Source organism: Mchenga conophoros, linkage group LG6 (genome assembly GCF_057382185.1).
Source record: "Mchenga conophoros isolate Kocher_MC1m ecotype Shallow Benthic linkage group LG6, M_conophoros_male_GT1.1, whole genome shotgun sequence".
In the NCBI taxonomy this organism is placed as follows: Eukaryota; Metazoa; Chordata; class Actinopteri; order Cichliformes; family Cichlidae; genus Mchenga; species Mchenga conophoros.
Window position 1 is genome coordinate 30,362,118 of NC_140531.1, and position 20,543 is coordinate 30,382,660.

Here is a 20,543-nt window from a genome sequence, read left to right on the forward strand (position 1 = left end):
AAAGTGTCAAAGGGATAAACTCAACATAGTGCTGGAGGCAGGTTTAATCATCAGTCAATGTGGCAAACTGAAACTGCAAGAAAAATATTAAATTCAGTCACCTAATACTGTAATAGCCTATAAGTATAGCACATGATGGTAATCTCTTTAGGAATGAGACAATAAAATGAGACAGTTATAAACTAATGAAATCACATTTATTTATTGCTTAAACACATTAAAACTGTTTTGTGATTCTGACAAAATTCTTAAATATAAATTATATATTAATAGCCTGTTGTAAATCTTCCACAGTAGCATCAAAAGGCATCCAAGCTGTCTCATTCGGAAGTGATGTCTGGACTGGTGGCACTGGTGGCATTTCAGGATGTTCCAAATGGAGTTTTGTTTCTAAAAGTTGTCTAAATCATCATTCCCTTAGCAGATAGTAGTTGCTTATTACATTATACTGGGGAATGAAATGCAGCTTTGGACACTAAGAAATTGCTACTTTATGTGCACAGGTTAAAATGAATCAAATACTTTACAATTTCATCTATGAAAAGATTAACTATAACTTTGTAAGAGAGGGTATTAATGTTGATTTATGTAGTGAATTCAATATAAATGTTTACTTGGATCCTTTTTAGCAGGCAATGATAAAACAAATAAACAAAATGTACGTTATTATACCACGTTCCCATTTTCACCCAAAAAAATAAAAAAATTAAAATATGAGATGCTCAATTACACCTTTACAAAAATGCAATGGCTCATATTTTAAAAAGAGTTAAAAGTATTACTTTTCTAAAACAGATTTTGATTTGATGATTCAGTTCTAGTTAAATTTCTGTTTATATACCTTACTTAAAAAGCAGTGAAAAAGCAATGCTGATCCAGACATAATGTGTTACATTCATTGTATGACCTCTAGTGGATGCTCTGTTAGCTGCAGCAGTAGTCACCGAGGGAGTCACTGCAGTGGTTGTAGGGACAGGAGTAGTTGTAGGTACTGGTGTAGTTGTAGTCAGAGAGGTAGTTGTAGGTACTGGGATAGTTGTAGGTACTGGTGTAGTTGTAGTCAGAGAAGCAGTTGTAAGTACTGGGATAGTTGTAGGTACTGGTGTAGTTGTAGTCAGAGAAGCAGTTGTAGGTACTGGGATAGTTGTAGGTACTGGTGTAGTTGTAGTCAGAGAGGTAGTTGTAGGTACTGGGATAGTTGTAGGTACTGGTGTAGTTGTAGTCAGAGAAGCAGTTGTAAGTACTGGGATAGTTGTAGGTACTGGTGTAGTTGTAGTCAGAGAGGTAGTTGTAGGTACTGGGATAGTTGTAGGTACTGGTGTAGTTGTAGTCAGAGAAGCAGTTGTAAGTACTGGGATAGTTGTAGGTACTGGTGTAGTTGTAGTCAGAGAAGCAGTTGTAAGTACTGGGATAGTTGTAGGTACTGGTGTAGTTGTAGTCAGAGAAGCAGTTGTAGGTACTGGGATAGTTGTAGGTACTGGTGTAGTTGTAGTCAGAGAAGTAGTTGCAGGTACTGGAGTAGTTGTAGTCAGAGAAGTAGTTGTAGGTACTGGGATAGTTGTAGGTACTGGTGTAGTTGTAGTCAGAGAAGTAGTTGCAGGTACTGGAGTAGTTGTAGTTATAGGAGCAGGCGTGGCAAGTACTCTAGCTTGCCCCATACATGTCCCCACGTTTCCTGCCCTGTCCACAGCAGCTAGAACCACATTCTGTGAACAGCAGGAGGCAGTGTAGGTCACCAGTGTGATATTCTCGCCCCCTGCTCCAACCGCTGTGCTAGTATCAAGGGTACCATTCCCTTCGCGGAGGGTGATGCTTGCGATGCCAGTCCCATTGATGCCGTCAGTGAGATTAGCAATGAACTCCCACTGAGATGATGCACAGAGGATGGAAGAGACATTACAGATACCTGATATATTAACTACATGGCACACTGGACCGGACAAATCTGTGGCCTGAAAAAAAGAGAGAGAAAGGAGATCAAGTAGTCAGAAAGGCAAAAGAACAGGAACAAAAAGAATTTGGTATAGATGCTACCTTACATCTCTGTTCTTTCATACTTTCAGCGTTTTCTTTTGTTTTTGAATATCACTTAAAAAATGTGTATGAAACGACTAGTGATGGGAATTCCGGCTCTTTTTAGAGAACCGGCTTAATCGGGGGGGGGGGGGGGGGGGGGGGTGACCTTGGTTCAAGTGGTTGGGAAGCTCATCTGTAACCGGAAGGTTGCCGGCTCGATCCCCCAATTCTCTTGGTCCTAGTCATTGTGTCCTTGGGCAAGACACTTTACCCTACCGCCTATTGGTGTTGGCCAGAGGGGCCGATGGCCCGATATGGCAGCCTCGCTTCTGTCAGTCTGCCCCAGGGCAGCTCCAGTGTGTGAATGTAAGAGTAAATGAATAGTGGAATTGTAAAGTGCTTTGGGTGCCTAGAAAAGCGCTATATAAATGCAATCCATTATTATTATCCTCTTCAGGGTCACCGGAGCCTATCCAAGCTGTCATAGGGCAAGAGGCGGCAGGTCACCAGTCTGTCTCAGGGCTAACACATAGAGACAGACAACCATTCACACTCAGGCAATTAACCTATCCCCACTAACTGCATGTCTTTGGACTATACCCGGGGAGAACCCACACAAACACAGGGAAATTCAGAATACTTTATTGATCCCTAGGTGAAATTATTCTTCCCTGCAACATGCAAGCTCCACACAGAAAGACCCTGGCCTGATGGTAGAATTGAACTCAGCAGCAACAGTGCTAACCACCGTGACACCGTACTGCCTGAAATATGCAAAAAAAACAACAAAAAAAAAAAAATGAACGCCCAGATCTTTAATTAAGGGAAAGGTTGGCATTTAGAAATATTAATATCAAACTGACTGTGTTTTATCTTTCCATTGTACTGATGGGTGGACAGTTCTCAGGTGCCTGTGCATTTTATTTGTGGAGCCAGCTCTATATGATAGTCTCGTCTTGCAGATTCTCCACTCTGCCTTTGTATTGTCTATAAAATTGAAATGGTTCCAGATTTTGCTTCTTTTCTTGGTGTTACTCATTTTCTTTACCATACCTTTCTAATGTGACGATGTTGTCTCTTGTTGTTGCCCCTGGTGTTCTGAGAATCCATCCTACCTGACAAACCATCCTACCTGTTGTTTATGCGCACAACACAAAATTAAGTGGCGAACCGTCCTATCTTTGTGAATATGAGCTAGAAGCATACTTTAACAGCTAAAATTAAGTGGAAAATCATCCTACCTTTGTTAATAAGATCTAGAAGGATACTCTGTCAGGTAAAATGAAGTGCCAAACCATGCTACCTTTGTGAATGTTACCTACAAGCATACTCTGATGGGCAAAGTTAAGTGGCAAACCGTCATTCCTACTTAAATTTGTGCTGGAATTACTCTGTGACAGCAGAAATGTGCATAAATGTCTTACGGTAGGACATTTTGCCAAAGTAGGCCGGTTTGTCAGAATACCGGCTCTCTTTGTCTCTCTCGCCCTCCTGCTCTTTTTGTGTGCTACTGCTGTTATGAGTGTAACTACCGCCCCCGCCCCCTCTGCTCAGGGGCACAAACAGAGGCTTGCGTTTTCGCCCCTCCCGTCTCTGCTCAGCATAAACACAAGGCTGACGTGCAGCATGAAGCGAAAAAAAGTGAAAGAGAGGGCAAGACAAAGAAAAAAACCCCCCCATGGCTCCCAATAAGGAGCCAGCTTGCATCGGTCACTTCAAAGAGTCGGCTCTAGAGCAATCGAAGTCACATTGCCCAGCCTCGCCCCCCTTAGTTCCTCTTCATGCCCTGTCTCCGCAGTCTGATGCGTGATGTGTGAAGGGTCCGGGCTGTGAGGATTATGGCAGTGATGACTTTTCCCAGGAGAAGCTGGGACCCTGTTTACTAGAAGGTTTTAAAATTTCTGTACTTTTAGGTGACAGGAGACATGTGGCCTGGTCAAAACACAGAGAGCTGCACTCTAAAAGATCTTTAAACATAGTAAACATACCTTGTGTGCCACAGACTGCTCCCAAACACGAGGGGACAAGTAATACCTCTAAAACACTTAAGTTGGCTTTATTAAACATTAGATCTCTAGCTGGGAAAACATTTTTAATTAATGATTTAATCACTGAGCACAGCCTTGATTTTATGTTTTTAACTGAAACTTGGTTGGACCAAAGTAACAGTGGAGCTGTTCTCATCGAGACGACCCCTCCTAACTACAGTTTTATCAGTGAGGTCAGGGCGAGCAGGAGAGGAGGAGGGGTTGCTGTCTTATTTAATGAATCATTTCAATGTAAGCAGCTATCTCCTGGAAGTTTTCAGTCTTTTGAATATGTGGCTATACAGCTGAAGGCCCCATCCAAAGTTGTGTTTCTTAATGTTTACAGGCCTCCCAAATACTGCACAGACTTTTTTAATGACCTTAGTGAACTGCTGTCTGTGATCTGTGTTGATTTTGACTGTGTAATTATTGCTGGGGATTTTAACATTCATGTGGACAACCCTCAGGACAAAGGGACTAAAGACCTGAGTAACACTCTGGGCAACTTTGGGCTGACTCAGCATGTAACAGAGGCCACACATAATAGAGGACACACTCTTGACCTACTGATCTCCAAAGGCCTGAGCATTTCAAAGGTTACTGTGTCTGATGTGGGCCTGTCTGATCATTACTGTGTTTTCTTTGAAAGTAAAATCTCAGCCCACACAAATATATCAACAACAGTGATCACAAAACGGTGTATAACTGAACACAGTAGTGCAATTTTTAACCAGGTCTTCCCATTAACACCTGACCTGCCCAGAGGGTCAGTCAATGAGCTCGTCAATAGCTTCAATGCTAACATGTTAAATGTAATGGACACTATTGCTCCCATTAAGGTGAAGGTTATCTCTGGAAGGAAAAAGTCTCCATGGAGAAACTCCACACTGGTGAAAAATGAAAAAAGAGAGTGTAGGAAAGCTGAGCGCAGATGGAGAAAAACAAACCTCCAGGTTCATTATGACATTTATAAAGAGAAACGTCACAATTATAATTTACAACTGAGGAATGCAAGGAGGTCCTACTTCTCTGACATCATCACTAAAAACAGCCATAATGCTCAGGTCTTATTTTCTACAGTTGACAGGCTAACAAACCCTCCTGTGTCAGTGGCAGCTGTGTCAGTGGCAGCTGAACTTCATTCGACCATGGCCTGCAATGACTTTGCCAAATTCTTCACTGAAAAAATCCAAAAAATTAGACAAGCAATTGGTACATCAACAGTAGATCCAGGATATGTACTGTGTCCACCAAAGAACTGTTTAAACACCATGAAACAGTTTCAACCTATTAACAGCAAAGACCTGGAGGACATCTTAGGTAAACTGAACTCCTCCTCCTGCTGTTTAGATGTCCTGCCAACAAGTTTTTTCAAAAAGGTCTCAAAGACTTTAGAGTCAGACCTGTTACAGATCGTCAACTTTTCTTTATTATCAGGTGTGTTTCCAGAATCACTAAAAACTGCTGTAATCAAACCTATACTGAAAAAGGACAATCTTGACAAGACACAAATGAACAACTACAGGCCGATCTCAAATCTCCCGTTTTTAAGTAAGATCATTGAAAAAGCAGTTTCTCAACAGCTCAGTTACTTCTTAAAACAGAATAATTGCTACGATGCCTTCCAGTCAGGTTTTAGACAGAACCACAGCACTGAAACCGCTCTGACCAAAGTGTTTAATGACATATGTCTGAATACAGACAGTGGAAAAATGTCAGTCCTAGTTTTACTGGATCTCAGTGCAGCATTTGATACAGTTGACCACAACATATTACTCAAACGACTGGAGAACTGGACAGGTCTTTCAGGAACTGTACTAAACTGGTTCAAAACATATGTAGAAAACAGGAAATACTTTGTATCAATAGGTAACTTCACATCTGAGCAGACAAGTATCACATGTGGAGTTCCCCAAGGTTCCATCTTGGGACCCCTTCTGTTTAACATCTACATGCTCCCACTGGCACAGATTATAAACAACAACAAAATAAACTATCACAGCTATGCAGATGACACACAAATATATATCACAATGTCACCAGGAGACCGAGGCCCTGTACAGGCTCTTGGTAAATGCATTGAGGAAATCAATGACTGGTTGTGCCACAATTTTCTCCAGCTAAACAAAACTGAGGTAATAGTCTTTGGTGCCAAAGAAAAACGATTACAGGTCACCAGAGAACTTCAATCTATACATCTAAAAACCACAAACCAGGCGAGAAATTTGGGTGTAGTGATGGATGCAGACCTAAACTTAGAAAAACACATTAAGACAATAACAAAGTCAGCTTACTATCACCTCAAGAATATATCGAGGATAAAAGATCTGATGTCTCAACAGGACCTGGAAAAACTAGTCCATGCATTCATCTTTAGTAGGCTTGATTACTGTAACAGCATCTTTACAGGTCTACCTAAAAAAAAAATCAGTCAGACAACTACAGCTCATTCAGAACTCTGCTGCTCGAGTCCTCACTAAGACCAAAAAAGTGGACCACATCAGTCCAGCTCTGAGGTCCTTACACTGGCTGCCTGTCCGTCAGAGGATAGACTTTAAAGTTCTGATGCTGGTCTATAAAGCTCTGAATGGTTTAGTACCAAAATACATCAATGACCTCCTGACCCAGTATGAACCATCCAGATCCCTCAGGTCATCTGGATCCGGTCTTTTATCAGTTCCCAGAGTCAGAACCAGACACGGAGAAGCTGCATTCAGCTTTTATGCTCCTTATATCTGGAACAAACTCCCAGAAAGCCTCAGATCAGCTGAAACACTCAGTTTATTTAAATCCAGGTTGAAGACTCACCTGTTCTCAGCTGCATTTGAATAAAGCACCAAATCCACACTTTAAGCTTAAATTTCAAAACTTACATTTAACTACTGATTTTATCTACTGTTCTGATTTTATATACTGTTTTGTTTGTTTGTTTGTTAATTAGTTAGTTAGTTTATTTGCTTGTTTTAATCAATTTTAAATCATGCTTTTTATTTGTTCTTGTTTCTAATGTCTCTGTAAAGCACTTTGAATCACCTTGTTGTTGAATTGTGCTATACAAATAAACTTGCCTTGCCTTGCCTCTAAGAGCGACGTTAGTTTGCGACCGGCCCATCACTAGTAATGAGATATTATTGTTTACAAAAAAACCTATGTCCCGAATTAAAACTCACTTTAATTGATATTATGGGTTATAAATCCAGACGTTTCATTCAAAATGACTCACAAAATTTGTACAACCCCGATAGTAGTATTACTGTTTCAATAATTTAGCAAATCTGGGCGACAAAAAGAATTTAGCACAGTGGTCAAATGACCCTATGCCAAATAACAAATTGTTTGTAAAAACCATTGAACAGCTGTGGAAAAGAACATTTCGTTTTTGGATTTACTAATACAATCATGATCAGAAAGTTAACAGATTAATCAATGGATTTCTTGGATGAAATTTGTAGCATGACCCTTTACATTGTCCACGCAGTGAATCATGTTTTTTTTCTTATTTTGAACTAGAACATATGCAGTACTAATTCATCACTGAGCTGATTCTTTTAAAAGCTCTCCTCAGATCACAGTTGAAGTATTATATAAACTGAAACATTTGGCATTTGACAATACAGAACAGTGATACATTTAGTTTGGATTATTAGTTTTTTTAAATGTAAAACACTGTTTTTAGTCTCATTTCACCTAAAGTCTTTTTTCTTTTACCTTGGCAGCCACAGAAAATCGGAGGACAGCATAGTTGATGTCAGTGGCAGCAGCGTTTTGTGCCTGAATGGTGAGGGTCACGTCTGTTCCTGATTTAGTGCTGGCTGGAACACTTAAGGTTATTGTCCCATTGGCTTTGCCTCCATCGCTTGGACCAATATTGACATTTCCAGGTGAGGTGAAGTCAAAGCTGCGGTCATTACTGACTTGCACTGTGAATGTCCCAGTTACATCCGAAGACACTGTAAAAGGAATGATGATGTGAGTGCCTGGTTCTATGTTGATACTGTCAGCTTGTGCCTGGAAAAGTAGCGATAGAAGAGGGCAGGAAATTTGAAGTTAAACAATCACTTCTTTCTTTTATATAATGACATAGAAAATAACATGACAGTGGTTGTTGAGTTTATCCAGGCAGATAAGATGTTTAGAAACTGGCTCTAGAAATTCAAAAAACAACATATGACTCTACTACTCACAGCAACAGAGAGACTAGCTGTTGTGATGCGGGTGGAGGCTTGTCTCTGGAAGGTATCTGAGGTAGACCGGGATGTGGTGCTGGTGTCCTCACCTTGCAGTCGAACTACATAGTCTCCTACTGGGACTTCAGTGAATGTTACCAGAAAGTTGCTGTTTTCTAATGACTGTGGAAAACAGAAAGATAGCAACTGAGAGCACCTTATGCATGTTTAGATGCATAAGTTAGTTGTTAGATGGTGGCAACAATCAGTAATCAGAGTAAACAAGCAGCCACCAAAGACCAATGTTATTTATGTATCTTTTACTTCTTGGTGTTTTCTTAAGCTGTTGTAGAACTACAAAAGTTATGTTTATAACACTATGTTTGACAGTGCAGTTAGCACAGACTAAAAGCGACTAAGTCTAGGAATGCTTGCTGTGGTCTGTTGTAGTTTCAGTTGTAATTTTGACCTTTTACATTTATCAGGTGTAAAATATGACATGCCTGTATTGATCCAATCAACTCCTTTGGCCCTGAACTGTCGAAGAGCGTGAGCTTTGTGACTGTTACTGTATCACTTCCTGTCACAGTGACCAGGAGAGTGACATTACCACCTGAAAATGATAGCAAGCCACAAAAGAGTATTATTACAACAGATCCTTAGACTGTACGTGAATCTTCTTTAAACTTAAAAGTTTATGTTTATCTAAACAAAAAAGTTGGAAGTTTTCTACCCAGAAACATAAATCAATGTAATCATTTTTCATGACTATTTAGGTCATCTCAGTTTCCCACAAACCAAATGATACATTTTTGTTTAGTCAACCTGTAGCAGGACGGCCTTCCTTGGGTCTGATTCCACCTTCCTTTTGTAATTCAACAAGGTTATAGATGAAGTTCACTGAACTTTGACCTTATGCACACAGAAACCACATCTAAGTTAGAAATATTATACCACTGAAAACATTTTCTACAGACTATTTCCTAATTATATTACAGACCTGTGACTTTAATAGAGTAGGGACTGTTAGAGTTGATGTGGATTTGCCAAAAACCCGTTTGATTTCCAGCATTGAGCCTTATTCTGCGTAGGTTTCCCACTGTTGTTATGGATGCCAGAGAACCACTGGTCTGACTTGACTCCTGAGACACTCCTGAAAAGAGGAAAATGGCTGAATTATTTACCAGCATGACAATGGAATTTTCTTCCTCCTCCTAAATTTGTAATTGTGACTGTTGTTGTTTTTATTACTACTGTGCTATTACTGCAATTCATGGGTGTGAGACACTTGCAAATTACTCCACTTCTGTAATAGGCAAATGAATTCCGATCCACCTGCACAGTTACTACTAAATAAGAATGTAAAATTATGACTAGTACCACTACTGTACATTCTTAACCTTCACCTGACTGCCCAAACAACAGATTTGCACAGGAGAAATCAAAAGGCAAAAAGCAGAGACCAGAGATCAGGTCAGATGAGGAACTTCCAGAGAGCCAAAGAAATAAAGCAAAGCTGACACAAGGTGGGAAGTGCCTTGTCTTTGTGAAATATTATGTTTTAGAAAACTGATGTCCAAAAAATATCGTTGAACTGAACCTGCTGAGCTGAGTGTGAAAGTGAGAGATGAAACTCCGGTGATGTAAATGATGACGTTGCTTACTGATGAATCAACAGTAAAATTAAAATTATCAGGTCGCCCCGGATCCATTACTACCTGGAAAACTGTCACCTGAAAGACAAAGAAACAGAAGCTCCAGTGAGAAAGCAATTTTGAAAGAAAATCTGTTAAATATCTGGCCCCAACTTATCAAAATGTAGTCCTTCACAATTTGTAAACATGTTAAGTAATTCCTGTTAATGCTCAGTGTCTCACCACAGCACCAGCTGATGAATCTTTTATAACAGTAGTGGCCAAGGAAAGATCTGACTTCCTGACTTCAATAGCCTGACCTCCAGAAGCTTGGGCCAGGTCTCTGTATAGCTGGACATTTGATAGCCTCACTGCACGAGGTGAAAAATTTTGACCATGAATACTGCGGCGCCGCCGACTGGAAAAAATGTTTGTCAACAGGAAAGACACCTGAAAGTGTAGGGATAGAAAAATGCATCAGTTTATATATATCACGCTCAGTGGAAACTGGATAAGTTCTATCTAAAGTATCAAAGAGACCTAAAGTGACCATTCAGTACATGGATAAATGAAACTATTTACTGAGGTGTTGCTCTAGAATGGGACTAGCTTGAGTAAAACTGACTTTTTTGTAAAAAAAAAAAAAAAAAAGCTTAAAAAAAAGCTTAAAAAAAGCTTTTGTAAAATTTGATAATGGACTGGCATTTATCAATCAATCTTTATTTATAAAGCACTTTTCATACAGAAATGTAGCACAAAGTGCTGCACATGGTTAAAAGCAGCCCATCCCACTCCACCCCATCCCGCCCCCCAATTCACTCCCCACACTCTCATTTACATAAGCGGTCATGGATAGATACACACACACTAAACTAACATCTAAAGCAGGGGTGCTCACACTTTTTCCGCATGTGAGCTACTTATAAAATGACCAAGTCAAAATGATCTACCCACTACAAAAATCCAAAACATATACTTATTTATAAATATATTGAGGATTATTTATATCTACAATGTATATACATGCATAACCGCAATATCCAATATTTCACAACACAATTAACTATGTAAATTTTTTGTCATTACCTGAGTTTACTCTGATGACTTGCACTGAATTGAATCAGCCAGGGATGCATAGTCCGGACAGTAGCTGCGGATGGCCAGGTTTAAGAGAAAAAACCGAGAGCTAAAAATTGGAGTTAACTCGCTGACTAGCTTGTCAGTTTTACTACACTTCGCGCCGCTGTTTGCGCATGCGCAGCGACCTAAGCGTCAGAAAAAATCTGCTGTCATCTGACTGGCTTCCCTGTATCAATCAAGTGACGGGATGGATGATAGGCTGGCATCTATTTTTTTTAATGCCATGCGATCTACCAATACTACCTTTGCGATCGACTGGTCGATCGCGATCGACGTATTGAGCACCCCTGATCTAAAGTGCAACAGCAACAAAAATGCAACTTATCCTCACACATACCTCAGTCTTGGTTCTCTCTATAAGGGCAATGTTGGTGCTTTTTAGATGGGAATCTTTGGCTGAAGCATCAGTGAAGACATAGATTTTAGAGGAAGGTGGAGCTGATGTCAGCGCAAGCTGTCAGTTATACAAATGACAGAAGAATTAAACATTATTTGTTGTGATTTACCAGATGTGCAAAACTGTAATTCAGAAAGCGATTAAAAAAGTAACAAAAAAGCAAGTTCTGATAATGCATGCACACAGTCATTCTGTTATTACATAATAGGACACAATAGGTTCATATTAATTTCCTAACTATGTTGTTACGGCAATAGCAGGGCCTCCTCCTGAAGGTGCCTGTGTGGGCGTGTCCCACCACCTCTTCTGCCTGAGGTGCCACCTTTCCCTGTTACACAGCTGACTCACATCAGTAATTAAAAGTATTTAAGCCCAGGGAAAGGTGAGCTCTGGGCCAGAGTGCCATGAGTGTGGTTACAGCTAGTGAGCTGAGTGTGTTTGTGAGTGGTTACAGCTAATGAGCTGTGTTATTGTGGTTTGCAGCTAGTGAGCTGCTCTCTTTCTTTTTGGCTTACGTTTTACTTTATTGACCACGCCTGAGTTTTGTTTGTTTTCTTAAATGGTGATAGCGGCTTGTCCGTCTTTTTTAGTTGAGCTACTTTAATAAAACTCTTTGATTTAACCCTTTTGCCTCCTTGACTCCTTTTTCTAACCCGGTCACTTTTTGTTACTCTCCCCTCACCGCCTAGACCCCTCAGGGGAACATAACAATGTCCTTTGCACTACCTGCAAATACCCCATTTCTTCATCCTAAAAGTTCATAATTCACATCACACTAATTACTGTGTAAGCACACATCCCAATGATAGAATACAAGTACACTCACTCGCAGTCCAGACATGCTCATCTCTGGTTCATCCCCTCCTCCGGATGCAGTGAGCTTGTTGATTTCCTTTTTGAAGTAGTTTTTGTCAGTTGTCTTTATCACGGGTCCAAATTCTTTTTGGGGGACAGAGAAATACATGAACTTGCAGATTTTTGTACAGTGGGGCAAAAAAGTATTTAGTCAGCCACCAATTGTGCAAGTTCCCCCACCTAAAATGATGACAGAGGTCAGTAATTTGCACCAGAGGTACACTTCAACTGTGAGAGACAGAATGTGAAAAAAAAAAAAAAAATCCATGAATCCACATGGTAGGATTTGTAAAGAATTTATTCGTAAATCAGGGTGGAAAATAAGTATTTGGTCAATAACAAAAATACAACTCAATACTTTGTAACATAACCTTTGTTGGCAATAACAGAGGTCAAACGTTTACTATAGGTCTTTACCAGGTTTGCACACACAGTAGCTGGTATTTTGGCCCATTCCTCCATGCAGATCTTCTCGAGAGCAGTGATGTTTTGGGGCTGTCGCCGAGCAACACGGACTTTCAACTCCCGCCACAGATTTTCTATGGGGTTGAGGTCTGGAGACTGGCTAGGCCACTCCAGGACTTTCAAATGCTTCTTACGGAGCCACTCCTTTGTTGCCCGGGCGGTGTGTTTTGGATCATTGTCATGTTGGAAGACCCAGCCTCGTTTCATCTTCAAAGTTCTCACTGATGGAAGGAGGTTTTGGCTCAAAATCTCACGATACATGGCCCCATTCATTCTGTCCTTAACACGGATCAGTCGTCCTGTCCCCTTGGCAGAAAAAAAGCCCCATAGCATGATGTTTCCACCCCCATGCTTCACAGTAGGTATGGTGTTCTTGGGATGCAACTCAGTATTCTTCTTCCTCCAAACACGACGAGTTGAGTTTATACCAAAAAGTTCTACTTTGGTTTCATCTGACCACATGACATTCTCCCAATCCTCTGCTGTATCATCCATGTGCTCTCTGGCAAACTTCAGACGGGCCTGGACATGCACTGGCTTCAGCAGCGGAACACGTCTGGCACTGCGGGATTTGATTCCCTGCCGTTGTAGTGTGTTACTGATGGTGACCTTTGTTACTTTGGTCCCAGCTCTCTGCAGGTCATTCACCAGGTCCCCCCGTGTGGTTCTGGGATCTTTGCTCACTGTTCTCATGATCATTTTGACCCCACGGGATGAGATCTTGCGTGGAGCCCCAGATCGAGGGAGATTATCAGCGGTCTTGTATGTCTTCCATTTTCTGATGATTGCTCCCACAGTTGATTTTTTCACACCAAGCTGCTTGCCTATTGTAGATTCACTCTTCCCAGTCTGGTGCAGGTCTACAATACTTTTCCTGGTGTCCTTCGAAAGCTCTTTGGTCTTGGCCATGGCGGAGTTTGGAGTCTGACTGTTTGAGGCTGTGGACAGGTGTCTTTTATACAGATGATGAGTTCAAACAGGTGCCATTCATACAGGTAACGAGTGGGGGACAGAAAAGCTTCTTACAGAAGACATTACAGGTCTGTGAGAGCCAGAGATTTTCTTTGTTTGAGGTGACCAAATACTTATTTTCCACCCTAATTTACGAATAAATTCTTTACAAATCCTACCATGTGAATTCATGGATTTCTTTTTTTCACATTCTGTCTCTCACAGTTGAAGTGTACCTCTGGTGCAAATTACTGACCTCTGTCATCATTTTAAGTGGGGGAACTTGCACAATCGGTGGCTGACTAAATACTTTTTTGCCCCACTGTATATGTGCTTTGTTTGTTGGCTCTCTTTGGCAACATGGGGAATATCCATAAAAGTGGAAGTACCTGGGTCATTGAAAGGTACCAGTATGTACTGAGAGGGTTCCTGTAGCGTTCCTGCGTTACTGTCAATTATGTTAAAGGCAACTTGTTTTGCTGCATCGATGTCATCAGCCATACTGCCTGTAGTGTCAATGACAAAACACAGTGCATAGGACTGGGAGAGGCCCATCAACCTGGAGGAACATAAGTGAAAAAACAAAATCATCCCTTTGTTATTCTGTAAAGAACCCAATTTCTCTACATTCAGAATGATGCAGAGGTATCTTTGCAGAAACATGTGCATCATAAAAAGCATCACTTTTAAGATACATATTATCTTCTGTGAGGAAGGCTTTTTACCATTTTTTCCTTGAAAGCTGTGTCATGAAAATAAATATAAACTGTTTCAATTTCAAATTTATTAGAGTTCTAGTAACCATTTCATGAGTGCAAGAATGTCTCTGATCAATTTTTCCCGTACCGCAAGAAGTTCCTGTCTCCAGCAGCTAGTCTGATGTCCTCCAGCAGCTCCATAGTAGCATCCACTGCCAGATTAGCTGCTTTTTTGTGCAACGTGCCATGATCTGATGTAAAAGAATCCTTATTGATGCCCCCAACTGGGTCCCTTTTTCTTGTCTTGTCAAGTAGACCATGGCTACATTTACCTGGACAAAAAAATAACAAATTACATTTAATTATACCTAGATAAATAGCTGAATAAATGATCAATAAGACAAAAAACATCCAAAGAGTTTTATAGTTGGGGTATGGCAATGAATAGGTGAGTTTAGGTAATCTTTAAATTAAATTCAAGGTGGGACAACACATCTATTTGTTGTAATATTTAAATTTGTAGCTTGTGGGAATTCATTACTGTGAGATGCTGTTTACATTTTCTAATCAAAAAACAAATACCAAAAACAAACAAAACTACAGAAGCCAATTTAGTTTCAGTGTTGATTACAATTTACTCATTCTGCTGGTTTGATAAACAGTCCATTTGCTATGAAACAAGCAAACAAAAGAAAATAATAATACAAATCCTAATAGTTTGCTGTTATACACAAATGAATGTGATTGTTACCAGTAGGCTTTGAAGAAGAGAATGTGCTAAAGTAGCCTGAGGTCAGGAGCCCCTGTTTCAGCACTTCAGGCAAAATGTTATCAGTGCAGGCATCTCCTGTACAGCTATTACAAGTTGGAGTAGATGGACCTGGAGCAAAGCAAGAGAAAGGTTATCCATAAAACCATCTGGAAACAGGTTGTGACATACAGTATTTAAAGGTGGGCCATCTATGCTTTGGCGATAAGACTTGGTTTAACTGTGCTTTTGTAAAATGATTTTGGCTATTATATCTTTCCTATTTATCCCCTTTATCTCCCTTATTGCAAGTGTGTGTCCGTACACACCCCACCAGGTAAATTAATTAAAACAAGTGGAGACAAATGTGTTTCTTACTGTGATTAAAGTTGCTGGAAGGCTTTTACCTGCTAGGTTCTGCAGTGGTTGATCTGGTCTGATCAGAGCGGAGTAAGGAGTGGTTTTCCCCAACTCCACCCAGTTACTGTGGCTGTAAAAGTCCTTAATGTATGGAAAATCTAACATTATTTCCAATCCTATCACTGCTTCCTACTTCCAAAATCTTAACATCATCAAGTTTAAATAAAAACAATAATTATCACTCTCACCTGAATTATGTGACAAATTTGTCCAAGTACCTGTCTTGCAGCAACAAAATTCTCCAACTTCACACTAGCCTTCATGGCAGACATATCTCAAACAAAACATATAACCTTAAGAATCCAGTATAAGTGAAACCTAATGAAGCAAAATTCTGATTTTTGTTGCACCTATCATTTAAATGTTTTTTAATTGGTGTATAGGAATAGAAATTAATTAAAAATTCAAAATAATCTACTATCTGTGTTGTACTGAACGTAAACATGTTTAATTTTGAGGACTTTAAAGTGTACCTCTTGTGATGATGTCCCGTCCTCCCAGGAAGGTCTCACTGTGAAAATGGAACTCAGGGAAATCGACCAATGAGAAATACACTTTTTCGTTGCTACCGTAGATCTCATTAAGGGCAGTTTGGAAAATGTCAGTAGAGAGCGGAGCGGTGGAGGTAGATGAGGAGAAACAGGCCTTTTGCACCTCCTGAACTGAAAGGTTGTCATCAATCTGGAGACAAAGAAATGCCAAGTGCTTAACTGGACATTTGGAAAAATCTCAAAATGTTAAATTTCACAGTTATGTTAGACTAAACATGAATGCATAAGCAGTGACCCTGTTTTAAATGATAATGAGCCCACATTCAAGTTGAAGTCTCTTCCATCAGCGGCGGCAAGGTCTCGGCAAACCTCAGCTGTCTTTCTGAGAACTGCCTTTCTGGTGATGTCACGATGAGTTTCATCAACAGAGAAGGATGGTTGAAATCCATGGGTTAGACCTGGTAGGTAGAGACAAACTGCCACCAGGAGCATGACTGTGTGTTTGACAGCCATGATGGACAGTGTTGTACTAAAGGAACAAGAGAAAGGCAAAGTCAAAAAATGCAGCATCAGGAAAAAAATAATCTGTATTTTCCCTCCTCCTTAGCAAAATATACTGAACAGAGGTTCATGTTTGACACACCAAGTAAAATTATCTGTCACGGCGAGTGAGATGAGCCGTATAAAAATAATAAATGAGGATCCAATTGCAGGCAGTAGTGGAGGAGTGAAGGTGGTTTATTGGACACGAAATAAATATAGACAAACAGCAAATGGAGCACGAACTAAACTAGACTGGAGACAACTAAACTACTGAATACAAACCGGAACTCAAACATGAAGCAAGGTGGACGACGGTACAAGATGGTGACGGCAGGGAAACACACAGATGACGCAGGGTGGAAACACAGACGGACCAGCAACAACAATGACGGAAGACATGACTTAAATACACAGAGAACCACAGGGGAATTACACACAGGTGGTGGACACAGCTGGGAATAATCAACAAGACGAGACAAAGGTAAAAATGAACACACTCACATGAGACGCAGACCTTCACAATAAAACAGGAAACAAAACACACTTTACTAAGACAGACTAGACAGAGACAGACTTGAAATGACATATGAAACTAAACCCACATCTTAGACCCAGATAAACAGAAACATGGAACTCTAAATAGACAAACATTACCATAACACGACAAGAGAACAAGAACACAATCCCTGATGCAAACATAAATCAAAACACAATAAACTCAAAATACTGGGTCCAACGGACCCAGAACCGTGACAGTACCCCCCCCCCAAAGGGCTGGCTCCCGACAGCCCCAAACAGAAAACACAAGCACCAAGCCAGGGCGGGCGGAGGGGGCCCAGGAAGGAGGGCCCGAAACACAAAAAACCAGGAGCACGAGAGTCCAGAACCAAAACACGACTGTTCACTAGTCCATAACACAGTCAGGGAGCCGACCATGCACACAGCAACGGCGGAGACGGGAAAACAGTTCAGGAGGCCGACCGTGCACACGGCAACGGCGGCGACGGGCAAACAGTTCTGGAGGCCGACCCCTTGGAAGGTAGTGGCGGCCACTGAGCAGGTCCGGAGGACAGCCGCGATGCCAGCGGCAGCGACAAACCCTTTCCGGAGGCCGTCCCCGAAGGCCATGATGCCACCTAATAGGCCCGGAAAACGGCCAGCAGAGGCGAGGCGGAACGGGTCGAGCTGGCTCTGACGGCGGTGTGGCAACCGCAGGACCAGGCGAGGCAGGACCAGACGAAGCTGAAGCTGAAGCGGAGGCTGGACCAGACGAAGCTGAAGCTGAAGCGGAGGCCGGACCAGGCGTGGATGGAGGCCGGACCAGGCGTGGATGGAGGCCGGACCAGGCGTGGATGGAGGCCGGACCAGGCGTGGATGGAGGCCGGACCAGGCGTGGATGGAGGCACGGAGGCCGGACCAGGCGTGAATGACGGCAGCGGGACGGCTGCGGAACCTGACGGCAGCGGGACGGCTGCGGAACCTGACGGCAGCGGGACGGCTGCGGAACCTGACGGTAGCGACGCTGCAGGCGGTGATGCGAATGGTGATGATGTGAATGCTGTAGGCGGTGGCGTGAATGCTGCAGGCGGTGATGTGGATGCAGGCAACGGTGTAGGAGTCACAGGGGATGATTCAGCAGATGGTAGCTGAACAAACTTCCCCGGACCGCCAGCAGATGTGAGGATATGCTGGCTGGGTCCTCCAGGACCCTCAGCTAACGAGGCGTGGTGCTGGGTGGGCTCCTCGGGCCCTCCAGCAGACGTGGCTTGAGGCTGGACGGGCTCCTCGGGCCCTCCAGCAGACGAAACATGAGGCTGGCTGGGCTCTCCCGAACCCCCAGCTAACGAGGCGTAGTGCTGGGCGGGCTCCTCGGGCCCTCCAGCAGACGTGGCATGAGGCTGGTGCGGTTCTCCCGAACCCCCAGCTGACGTGGCATGAGGCTGGACGGGCTCCTCGGGCCCACCAGCAGACGTGGCATGAGGCTGGTGCGGTTCTCCTGAACCCCCAGCTGACGTGGCATGAGGCTGGACGAGCTCCTCGGGCCCTCCAGCTGACGTGGCATGAGGCTGGCTGGGTTCACCCGAACCCCCAGCTGACGACACTTGAGGCAGGATGGGCTCCTCGGGCCCTCCAGCCGACGAGGCAGGACGCTGGCTGGGTTCACCTGAACCCCCAGCAAACATGGCTTGAGACTGGACGGGCTCCTCTGGCCCTCCAGTGGAAACAGACACTGAAGCAGCAGGTACGGAGACCTCCGCCAGTGTGGACACTGGCTGGGACTGAGCAGCACAGTGGCTAGACTCAGGCAGCAACAGTGGGATGCAGTCCTCAGAGGGCTGAAAGTGTTCCCTAATACACTCAGCAGAGGACGGAGGCGGACGGGTGAACTCACTTGAACTCTCAAGGGGTGCTGAGAGCTGAGACTGTTCTGGTGAGTTCTCCGGTGAGGCTGCTGGCGCTGGCGTCTTGACCTCTAGGGGTCCAGAGTTGGCTGGTGACTGACACCCAGCCTCTGGGGAGGCCCTAGAGGGAGCAACTGTCTCTGACATGGCCAGCTTAAGAGAACCAGCAGATATTGCGGTGAAGTGTGTTCCCTGCTTTGAACGAGACCGTGAGGATTGTTGGCTGAGTAAATGAGCGGGCAGACAGCTGAACTGGTGGCGACTGAGCAATAGGCAACGAAGCGGCTACAGACTGACCTACAGGTAGCGGAGACGATTGTAGTGGAGTCGTAATGAGTGGTGGAGTGGCTGACTGAACTGAGGGCAGCGCGGCTGCTGACTGAACTGAGGGCAGCGCGGCTGCTGACTGAACTGAGGGCAGCGCGGCTGCTGACTGAACTGAGGGCAGCGCGGCTGCTGACTGAACTGAGGGCAGCGCGGCTGCTGACTGAACTGAGGGCAGCGCGGCTGCTGACTGAACTGAGGGCAGCGCGGCTGCTGACTGAACTGAGGGCAGCGCGGCTGCTGACTGAACTGAGGGCAGCGCGGCTGCTGACTGAACCGAGGGCAGCGCGGCTGCTGACTGAACCGAGGGCAGCGCGGCTGCTGACTGAACCGAGGGCAGCGCGGCTGCTGACTGAACCGAGGGCAGCGCGGCTGCTGACTGAACCGAGGGCAGCGCGGCTGCTGACTGAACCGAGGGCAGCGCGGCTGCTGACTGAACCGTTAACTGAATTGCAGACCCAACGTTAAACTGTGGTGAAAGTGTGGATGGGAGAACATGATCAGAAAAAACTGCTTCGGTGAGGTTTACAACTTCCCCTGAATGAATCAGTGCAGGTGAAAAAGGGTCCCAAACATTTTCATTGTCTAGATTCATAATACCAGGCTTGGAAACAGAATGGAAACAGTCATTAACACAGAGCGTGGGCTCAGGAGAAACAGTCTTTGAAGCAGTGGCCATGGATGAGACAGAAAAATTATTGTTATCTCCAGAAGACACACAAAAAATAGCTCCAGAAACAACAGTCACAGAGTCCGACGCAGCAGAAAAAGTGTCCCTCTCACTCACCACAGCCGATTGTTTCCGTGTCCCGACATCCGGCTGTGGGGTGCCACGCCGACGGCGCAAACGTCGCTTCTTTCTCGGAGACGGCTCCGACAGGCCGGGTAATCCCTCGTCCGGCGGTTCGGACAGCACGTCCTCCGTTGAAGCGAGCAGGCGAGCGGTAGCGGCAGGGGGGTGTAGGTGAAGCTCATGGAGAACGAAATTCTGCACGAGCGGATGCAGAGAGTCCAATAGCCAGGGATAACCGGACATAAGGTGTTGTAGGTTGGCTTCCACAGAGTAAAGAGAGGCTTCTCCCTCATGCTCCAACAACTGGTAAATTAATTTAGAAGCAGAGTCGATAACGGCCTCCTGAAGCTCCCTGGGTGGGGTGACTGCCGCTGGATCCATATCTGGCTGGTCCGTACTGTCACGGTGAGTGAGATGAGCCGTATAAAAATAATAAATGAGGATCCAATTGCAGGCAGTAGTGGAGGAGTGAA

The 20,543-nt window shown here is 43.5% G+C and overlaps 1 protein-coding gene across 1 annotated transcript in view; it reads right to left on the reverse strand.

The window, feature by feature from the left end:
- Positions 1–243: 243 nt before the first annotated feature.
- Positions 244–20,543, reverse strand: part of LOC146572906 (uncharacterized) — a 31,033-nt gene continuing 10,733 nt past the window's right edge. The window contains exons 2-18 of the mRNA XM_085277363.1: positions 16,330–16,537; positions 15,991–16,198; positions 15,706–15,791; positions 15,505–15,598; positions 15,101–15,229; positions 14,498–14,681; positions 14,041–14,210; positions 12,207–12,319; positions 11,321–11,437; positions 10,087–10,293; positions 9,810–9,942; positions 9,210–9,362; positions 9,035–9,121; positions 8,713–8,822; positions 8,228–8,392; positions 7,752–8,051; positions 244–1,952 (exon numbers count right to left, since the gene is read on the reverse strand). Of these exons, the coding sequence (XP_085133489.1) occupies positions 843–1,952; positions 7,752–8,051; positions 8,228–8,392; positions 8,713–8,822; positions 9,035–9,121; positions 9,210–9,362; positions 9,810–9,942; positions 10,087–10,293; positions 11,321–11,437; positions 12,207–12,319; positions 14,041–14,210; positions 14,498–14,681; positions 15,101–15,229; positions 15,505–15,598; positions 15,706–15,791; positions 15,991–16,198; positions 16,330–16,521 (3,558 nt within the window). The 5' untranslated portion in view covers positions 16,522–16,537 and the 3' untranslated portion in view covers positions 244–842. The remainder of the gene's footprint in view (positions 1,953–7,751; positions 8,052–8,227; positions 8,393–8,712; positions 8,823–9,034; positions 9,122–9,209; positions 9,363–9,809; positions 9,943–10,086; positions 10,294–11,320; positions 11,438–12,206; positions 12,320–14,040; positions 14,211–14,497; positions 14,682–15,100; positions 15,230–15,504; positions 15,599–15,705; positions 15,792–15,990; positions 16,199–16,329; positions 16,538–20,543) is intronic.